We start from the raw sequence: 9,914 nt of genomic DNA on the forward strand, positions 1-9,914 counted from the left end.
ATCACATATATGTGGAATCTAGAAAAATGGTACAGATGAACCAGTTTGCAAGGCAGAAATAGAGACACAGATGTAGAGAACAAATGCATGGACACCAAGGGGGGAAAGTGGCAGGGGCAGATGGTGGTGGTGAGATGAATTGGGAGATTGGGATCGACATATATACACTAATATGCATAAAATAGATAACTAATAAGAACCTGCTGTATAAAAATAAAATACAGTAAAATTCAAAAAAATTGTATTTTTAAAGTTCAATAAATAATGCACTTTGTTTAATTATCACAGCCTCAAGTAAGGTTTGATATAATCTAAGAGCCTGGATCAAAAAAAATATCAATAATTTGTACTACATCAGGAATGAGAATTTATCAATTTAAAAGGAAGTTGATAAATATTACTCAAAACAGTCTTTATACTTAAAAAAATACAAAGTACAACATTGAAGCAGATGCCACATTCTGCCCCAGGTGCTTACAATGCTCAGTAATGACTAGGTATGCTATGTCATGCCTACTGTAGCAACAAATTCATTATTATTTTTATTATAACTCAGAATAGGTCAATCACAAGCTGTTCTGTAAAAAACAACATGCTACAAAAAAAAAAAAAAGACACTGGAGGCTGACTCAAGAGCAGCCTTTTATTCTGTGAATTCTAATATTTATGCTAAGCATGGCCTGTTCGATATTTTTTTTAAATGAAGGAAAATCACAATTGAATAAAAGTTCCAGGGACGAAATACCATTTCTTGAACAAAACCATATACAGTTAGTTTGAGGGCATCTAGTTGATTCAATTTAATTTATTTAGATTAAAATTCTGTTAGTAAAAAATACTTGTACCTATGGTGATACAAAAAGGGCTTTAAAATCTGTCACACATTTGGTTAAGAGAGCATACTGAGGGCTTGTTTATGTTTTGTTTTCCTTTAACGCATATACTCATCATTTATAGACAGACAAGCAGATTGTTGAATAACCTGGTTTTCTGTCAATTAGCTGTGCTTTAACGTGATGGAGAAATATTAATATACAAGTCTTGACACCAGGCAAATAATTCCTTTTCCTCTTTTTCCAATTCGTCATCTGACATGAGCTCATTAACTTTTACAGTGTCAAAGAATGGGGTGGAGAAGACCATCGTCTCGTTTTGCTTTGTACCTGGTGTGTCCATTTTCAGTTCCTAGGTAGAATTATAAATAAAAGCGGAAAGTGTTTTATATTTGGTTTTTACTATTTTATGTTTTTTATATTTGACTGTTCACACTTAGCCTCATCTCAAAAAAATGTATAGCAGATTTTTTAAAAATTACAAAGTAAAACATGAATACATGTTCATTGTAAATATTCCTGCAATGTAGTATACTGAAGCTGACTTTCCACACTACAGGTCTTAATAAGTGTAAATAGAAATGACTTCCACTTTGAGAAAAGCACCATTAGCGATGTGCTGAATCAACAGTGCCAATATACAGAAACAATAGGGTTTTTGCCAACTCATGCTCATGTGGAGTCAAAATGGCTGGTATTTATCAGAATAGCTACTCATATTGTTTAAAAATTTTTTAAATATGCGTTACCAAGAGGAATGTAGCTTTATACTATCCAAGGTATATACCAAATGTATGTGTTTCATCCTTGAACTTGTAGATTAGGAAAATTCTACTTAAGGAAGTAGAATTACTTACAGTTTGAATATTGTCCAAAACAATGAATTCAGTACAAGTTAAACTTACAGTTCCCGCAGAAGCAATTTTTTCTTTAGCCATCTTATAAGCTTTTTTCATTTTTTCAACTTTCATTTGAGCTTGCTCGGATCGACGTCCCAGGTGTTTAATTTGACTTTGCTGTTGGTAGGGCCGATATAAAGGTTGAAGACTTGATAAGGATGAAGGGCACCTAGAAAATATTTGTAGTATAGACAGAAAAATTGTACAAAATAAAATTTTAAATTTAAGCAAGTTCCAAATTTTATTAAAGCATCCTCTGGTAAATATATCCTAGACCTCAGTGCTTGGAGCAATACTGCACGTAAGTTTTTAGGCCAAAGTTATCGTTTCTGCTTGAGTTACACAGCATAGTTCTTTGCCACTTATGAAGGTGTATAGATGATGTTTACAACAATGATAGTGAAAATTATAAAATGTTAAATCAATTTAAAATCAGTCTTCCGGGAAAATACCGTGCAGTAGCCATTTGAATCTTTTTAAAAGATATACTATATACTAACACCAAAAAGTATTAAATTTCATAATGGCTGAAACAAGTTGTTTTTATCAGTGTTGGGACCAGACACAGTTGGTGCCATGCTCATAGTCCCCTTGGGCCATAGCGCACACTGGCCTCACTTAGCCTGAGAGCTTTCTTATGAAAACAAGAGCCCTTGTGCAGGGAAAGGGCCCCAGAATTAATACCTCCCCTCCTAAGCTACCCTTAACCAGTGACTGATGGGTGTTGGTGTATAAATATCCCAACTCCCTTCCCCTCTGTGGGATAACTTGAGTTGTGTGTTCTGCACTGGCCAGGACATTCCCAGGAGAGATTAAGCTCCAGTTACCCACAGTGACAACCTGCTTGCTAACATACACTGTTCTGGCTGCCTTCTCTTCCCTGTTTCACTTCTCTACCCCTCTCATCAGTGGTTCCTGGGATCACCTCCCAAATAAACTACTCATACTCAAATACTTTCCTCAGGGTTTGCTTCTGGGAGATCCCAAACTTTGAACTGCCTTCAAAGGAGCCGTTAAGAAAGTACTTTTCCCTCTTCAGTTGATTTAGAATTTGGCTACTTATTTGGTTCTTTAAGTGACTCATTCTAGGATAATCAGTAGCATGAGTCTAAATAGCAGTTATATATGGTGGCAGAGAAAATTACATCATTTATTTGACCTTGGTGGTAACAGAGTTAAGTTCCATATTCAGTGCTTAGACGGATGAGTTAGAGAAAATCTATTTCATGATGACAGACTGCGCCCTACACTAGGCCATCTGTCTGGCAAATGTATAGCCTTGATCATAAAATAAATGGGCTAAATTATGTTATTGGGTCAGCACCCACTCATCTCTACTCCTGAAAAAAAAACAACCAGTGTGTTTGCCTGACAGTGGGTCACCAGTGTCTTTTCATGTACTAAAGGAGTATTTTTCATTTCAAATATGACTGTGTGAAAATAGACTACCAACAGGTCCTCTTCAGTCCTATTATCTCTTTCTTTTTCTTAAGAAAAAAAGCTTAATTTGTAAATAAGATGGGCTAGGTGAGACTTGGTAATGGAAAGAAAAAAGGAAGATAACTGGTGCAGTCATAGTCTGTCCATGTTGTTTCAAATCATAATACAGTCTATTTTGCTACAACATGTTCTTTTATAATGTGAAATGGCGCACATGTTATTGGTAAAGAAGGGAATAATGTCACTGTAATTTATATGCAATTTATCCTCTGCAAAGGGAGCTAGAATATCAAGACTAGAATTATAACCTTCAGCAGAAAAGGAAAAAGTTCTCCTCTGTGCAGCATGGGCAAAGGGAGCCCTTTTGGCTGCATTCATGAAAACAAGAATGAGCACCGGCACCTAGGGCTCTCTCCCAAGAGAGGCACTCCCCCGCACACACACACGATCCACCCTTACTGCCCTCTTCCCTACTCCCTGCCTTGAGCGGTTCATGGTTCCTGGCAGGTCACACTGCCTCTCATGTCCACTTAAAAGGCCACCACATTGGCCCAGGGCTCCACTTCCATCTGCACTGTCTTGGTGCCCACTACCTGCTCTAATGAAAGAGCCGCCAGCATTTTCACTCTATTGTACATTTTTTATATTTGCTGTGGTGGCCTGTCTGGTGGTACAAGGTATCTTCCCAGGTACCAATTGTCCTTTTTGTTAGTGCTCTGTTTGCAAAGTTGCATAAGTCTTCAGCAATCTGCCCCAACCCCTTTTTCCCCATATGCTCTGTTATTATTTTTCATGAGCTATTTGGCAGAATGTGAACATTTCCAGAAATGCCCCCAGTATTGTAACCCCAGTGAAGGATCACTTTTTACCTAACTTGAGAAACAATCTGTAGCTGGTGCTGACGCATCTCTTCTGTTTTTGGTCTTTGTAATAGATACTTCATTTCTTTTTTTAGACGGTTTGAGATTATTCCAGACTCCGCATAATCAACTATGTCATACATTATCATTGTCCTAGGAATGTTTTCGAGATTTAATCTTCGCCAGTAGTTATTTCTGCCACCAGAAGATGCAGGGATCTTATCCAGAAGACTGGAATACTATATGGAAAAAATAACTAAGCATGATTGGCTGTGGTGTTCTCGAATGTTTTTAGACACATTTCCCAAGGATCCACTCAAATATTACTTCATGCAAAAGCATTCCTTGATCCCGTCTCTGAACTGTATTGGTACCTCACTTCTATGACTCTTATTACTGACTACTTGATGTTCTAGCTATCTGTGTATGTTTTAGCTCCCCTACTGTGACAAGGCAGGATCCTTGTCACACAGTATCATGCACATAGTACCACGCTCATTAAATATTTATTTAATGCATAAACACTAAATCTTTAAGGCAAATATAACTCAGATAAATTAAACTCAGGATGGGCCTGAAAACTGAAAATAGCTATGTGATCTACATACCTGGCAATACTTGTTCATGACATGCTTGCATTGAAAGGACATTTGCACAAACCCTTTTAGAAATAATTAGTTCACCTCTGGTGCTAAGTGGCAAATTTCACTATTTTCATTTGGAGTATTTGTAGAAATCCCACTGTTTTTTTTTTTTGCAATACGCAGGCCTCTCATTGCTGTGGCCTCTCCTGCTGCGGAGCACAGGCTCCGGATGCACAGGCTCAGCGGCCATGGCTCACGGCCCCAGCCGCTCCGTGGCATGTGGGATCCTCCCGGACCAGGGCACAAGCCCATGTCCCCTGCGTCGGCAGGCGGACTCTCCACCACTGCGCCACCAGAGAAGCCCTCTTTTTGTTTTTAATTTAAAATATCAAATTAGGAATTTAAAAATATAAATATATATAATCAATTCAACCTTATAAATGTTCATTTAAGAGATAGGAATAGGGCAGGAGGAGCTACAATCCTGGCATTTAGGGTATAACACACGTACACTCTCTCTCTCTCCCTCTTGTGCTCTCGCACTCACACACATACAGGCAGTGCTCCCTTAGTATCATTTAGGCATGCACGAATTTCAATCAATCACCACCATTTAGCAAATAAGCTCAGTCCTTCAATAACACAGTTCAAATTTCAGTTACCACAGTAAAACTGAGTTAAATGCATAAAGTACAAACTCTGCTGCTAGCTCTTCAGTCCATAGATTACTACATAAATAACAGATGTGCATGGTGATAAATGACAAATCACGTCAGTTCTTTCGAAGTGTGTCAGTGATTGGTCACTGTAGATCTGCTTTTTAGTTCACTCACAGACAGCAAAGTGTGTAATTGTGTTACCTCTTTGTCTCCCAGTGATAAACCCATATGACATTTTACAAATAAAGATAATCAAAAGAGGGAAAGGTCAGGGCTTCCCTGGTGGCGCAGTGGTTGAGAGTCCGCCTGCCCCGGTCCAGGAAGATCCCACATGCCGTGGAGTGGCTGGGCCTGTGAGCCATGGCCGCTGGGCCTGCGAGCCATGGCCGCTGGGCCTGCGTGTCCGGAGCCTATGTTCCGCAACGGGAGAGGCCACAGCAGTGAGAGACCCGTGTACGGCAAAAAAAAAAAGCGAAGAGAAAAAAAAAAAAAAAAAAAAAAGAGGGAAAGGTCAAAGAAAGAAAGAAAAAGTGGTAAAGCTGGAAGTGAAATTCAAATCAAATGTAAATAGAGTTCTAGAAGAAATAGGTGACCATGGGGATGCTGACACTGCCATCATTCAAGACACTGGAGCGAGGCTGCTAGACGAATTTGGTGAAGGTGAACTTATCAACATAAATGGGGAAAATGGCACTGCTGAAAAGGGTAAAGTTTTCTCAGAGGAAGTAATGTTGGCAAAAAAGAAGCTTCATATTAAAGGAGCTCTGAAACATTTCATAACATTTAAAGTACAAAGGATAGGGAATTCCTTGGCGGTCCGATGGTTATGACTCGGTGCCCTTACTCCCAGGGCCCTGGGTTTGATTCCTGGTGAGGGAACTAAGATCCTGCAAGCTGCGTGGTGCGGCCAATAAAAGTACAGAGGATAAAATGTTGGCGGGTGATCCAAACTTAGAAAGGAGTATGACAATTTGCCAGGGCATAGAGAAGATGCTCACTCCTTATTGTAAATTATATGAGAACAAGAAGGTAAGCACTGTTTAAACTACTCTGGATAAAACGATTTTTTTTACAGATTTATTGAAATTCATGTCTCATATAATTCACCTATTTAAAGTATATAATTCAATAGTGTCTAGTATATTCACAGTTGATAAGCTTTTTACAAAGAAATAAAACATTTTAAATTCTGAATGTTTCTAATGTTTTAAATTATAGTGTACTAAATAAATGTTTTGCTTTTTTCCATTTTCCTATATATTTATAACAGAGAGTAAGAGAGTTTTTAATGTTTTGATAAGATTTTTTTAAAGGCACGGAACAATCACGATTTTTCCCATTGATGATTAAGTTTGCTCTGCACGGTTTCAGCTTGCATGATTTCAGCTTTTATGGCCCTGCACTACCATGCAAAGCGAGGACTGCCTGTATATTTTATTTCCCGATAGTGGAATGGTAAAATGGGTAAACATCTCAGAACTGTCTATGATCTGCTCTGCACCTATTAGCTAGCTATACGACCTTGAGTAAGTTTTTAAAAATCTCATTAAGCTCCATTTTCCTCATCTCTTAAAGGGTCACATAATTTACAAACTTGAAGATTAAAGGAGATAATATGCATTTAAAGAGCTAAAAACAATGCTGTGTCCATAAAGGGCTCAATAAATGTCAGCGATCATCAGATCTCTCTCTTCCAATATGTCTATCTGGGAACTTCTTTCTATGACACCAATCCTTGGCATAGGGACAACCTGGAAGTATGCCACCCATGTCCTTAGCAAAGATAGCTGACATCCCCAAGCTCTACTTATTTCCTGGTTCAGTCCCCAAATCTTCTAGGTTAAGGCTCTAAAAGAAAGATAACACAATTGGGAGTCTCTAAAGCACCGCATTAATTTCATGTTTCACATGCAAGCAACTGGGTGAACAGTTAAGGCCATATATTATTATTATTATTATGAGCTAGAATTTTGGGATCCCTTGTTTCTTTAGAACTTATAAAACAGGGGTAATAATAGTACCTGCTTCTTAGGGTTGTTATGAGAATAAAAGGAGTTATTACACCAGCATTTTCTATTATTACTATTCAGGTATCTAGTTTAAGTTCCCTGATTCAGCACTGCTGTCCGACCAGTTATACAAACCAGAAACCTAGAAGCCACGTTGGACACTTTCTTTTAGCTTACCTCTCTGTCCCCAAGGCCCACTGCTTTTATTCTCCAGTTATCTCTTGCATCTCCAGCCTCACAGCCCTAAACCAAGATATCACCATCTCTCCTAAAATATTGCGGGAACCTCCAAACTAGAAGGAGGCTCTTGCTGTCTTCTAATCCTTTATCTATAATATACTGCAGCCAGATGGGTCTCTTCACATATTAGATTAGGTCACCGCATTTCCCGAAACACTGCACCAGCTTCTCATTGCACACACAATCAAGGAGAAAAATAAACACCTTACTATGGTCAAAAGCCCTGCATCATGATCTCTTACCAGCCCTCTAGCCTGACTGCATACCACACCTTCCGTGCTCTCCCTTCTCCAGGCCCACAAACCTGCTTTCATGCCCTGCAGTTTGTCCTGCCACAGAGCCTTTGCCTGGGGTGCACCACCCGTTCGGCCGCAGACCGAGGCTGTGACACATTGTTGATTGCCTGCCTATCACCCATTTCCCTCTTCTCCCTTACTTATGGAGCCCTGATTTTTTTTTTCACATATGGAACAGACATATGCTCTGGGAAGGAAAGCCCCAGCACACGAACCATGATTGTTCTAAGTCAATTATGGGAAACGATCCCATTTCCCTTTACAGTGATTGGTTTAGGGGGAGCATGTGATCCAGTTCTGACCAATGGGACCTGAGAGGAAGTCTGTTGGGGGCTTCTGGGAAAGATTTTTCTTCTTGAGATTTAGAGAAAAAGATGCTGAGTCCTCTTCTTCCTGCCTTTGAATGTAGTTGAGAATGTGATAGTCATCTTGTTACTATGTGAAGGAAGCTGAGGGGACTGTAGTGAAGCTGACCAACAACCCTGATGTCCTTGAGCTGCGACACTAGCTATCCCAGGACGCACCTGTCCAGGGACTCCCTAACACGGGACAATGTCCTTTATTGTTTAAGCCTCTTGTGCTTGGGGATATTCTGTTCCTTGTAGCAGAAAGCATCGAAACAATAATAGACCCTTTCCTTACTAGGTCAAATCCCCGTCATGTACTCTTTTTAGCACCATGTATTTATTTTTGATTTTTTTATTGAGATAAAATTCACATAATATAAATTTTACCATTTTAAAGTATAAAATTCAGTGTTTTGGTTTTTTTTTAGTAAATTCACAATATCTATCACTACTAATTCCAAAACGTTTCCATCACCCCTGGAAAAAACCCTACATTCCTTACCTATCACTCCCCAGACACAAAAGGCCACATATATGGTTCCATTAATAGGAAACGTCCAGAACAGGCAAATTCAGAGAGACAGAAAGCAGATTAGTGGCTGATAGGGGCTGGAGTGACAGAGGAATGGGGAGTGACTGCTTAATGGATGTGAGGTTTCCTTCGGGGTGACAAAAAGGTTCTTAAACTAGACCGTAGTGATGTTTGCACAACACTGTGAAGGTACTTAATGCCACTGAAATGTACACTTTAAAATGATACATTTTATATTGTGTGTATTTCACCACAGTAAACTGATACATGATTCTTCCTGGAGGATAGGGTCACGAGGTTTATTTTGTTGTTTTCAATATCTAAATTGCAATATCTAAATCCAAATCTAAATTCCTTACTTGCATGTAATCTTTCAGGGTGACAATATCTATTTCATCAGTTATTTTGAACTTCTGGAAAAGACGTTCATCTTCCATAATTTGATGATAAAATTTCTTTTTCCCCATTATTTTGCAAGCATCAACCACAGCCTATAAAGAGGAAAAAAATACTTTTAAAATAGTAGTATAATAGCAATGACTATCAGCACACACTTTACATATTTTTTGAGACAAATGCATCAAATATTGTTCCTTTCTTCTAGTAGCTTGCTATTCAATAAAAAGACTGTATTTACAAAGAAAAGATTATATAGATTTTTAAACCACTTAAAATTTGTTTCCATAACCATATCTAAATAGTTTTAAAATGTAGCTAGAGGAGTAGCGGAGTCCACAATCCACAGAGGACATTATTTTCCTTTAAAAAACAAAACAAACCGCTAACGTATTCATGCTGTCAATGCAGGGAAAGCTTATCTGGTTATTAAACAGGTTGCCCTAGGAACCGCAATGAAAGGTACTGGGGCCAGCTCTCTTTTATGTGGCTGTTAATATCTCGCCCTCAAATGGAAACATGTACGTTTCAGAGGGCTGAGACCTCCCTCTCCTTTAGGCTTTTCTCAGTAGCAAAAGAGTAGCAAACAAAGGATTTTTTTTCTCTCACAAATGTCAACATTTTCTACTCAAGGAAAGCACCTGAGAGGGCAGAGACACAAGAATCACAGAATACATGGAGGCTCGAATCCAGTCTGGCTGTATTTGCACCATACCCCTCCACGTATACCTATCCTTGTGCTAAGAGCTATATACATAGACTGTGAATAGAGAATTAAGTGCTTCCCCACCCTCCTTCCCACCCCCCGTAAGTATGTGC

At 38.9% G+C, this 9,914-nt stretch overlaps 1 protein-coding gene across 1 annotated transcript; it reads right to left on the reverse strand.

The window, feature by feature from the left end:
- Positions 1-805: 805 nt before the first annotated feature.
- Positions 806-9,190, reverse strand: LOC112410999 (putative uncharacterized protein CXorf58; the record flags this gene model as incomplete). The annotated part of the gene is made up of 4 exons (XM_024761844.1): positions 806-1,185; positions 1,739-1,901; positions 4,042-4,271; positions 9,059-9,190. Coding segments are annotated over 4 exons (702 nt in total), but the record flags the coding sequence as incomplete, so codon positions are not given.
- Positions 9,191-9,914: the final 724 nt, after the last annotated feature.

This window comes from Neophocaena asiaeorientalis, unplaced genomic scaffold (assembly GCF_003031525.2).
Source record: "Neophocaena asiaeorientalis asiaeorientalis breed wild unplaced genomic scaffold, Neophocaena_asiaeorientalis_V1.1 scaffold777, whole genome shotgun sequence".
NCBI lineage: Eukaryota > Metazoa > Chordata > Mammalia > Artiodactyla > Phocoenidae > Neophocaena > Neophocaena asiaeorientalis.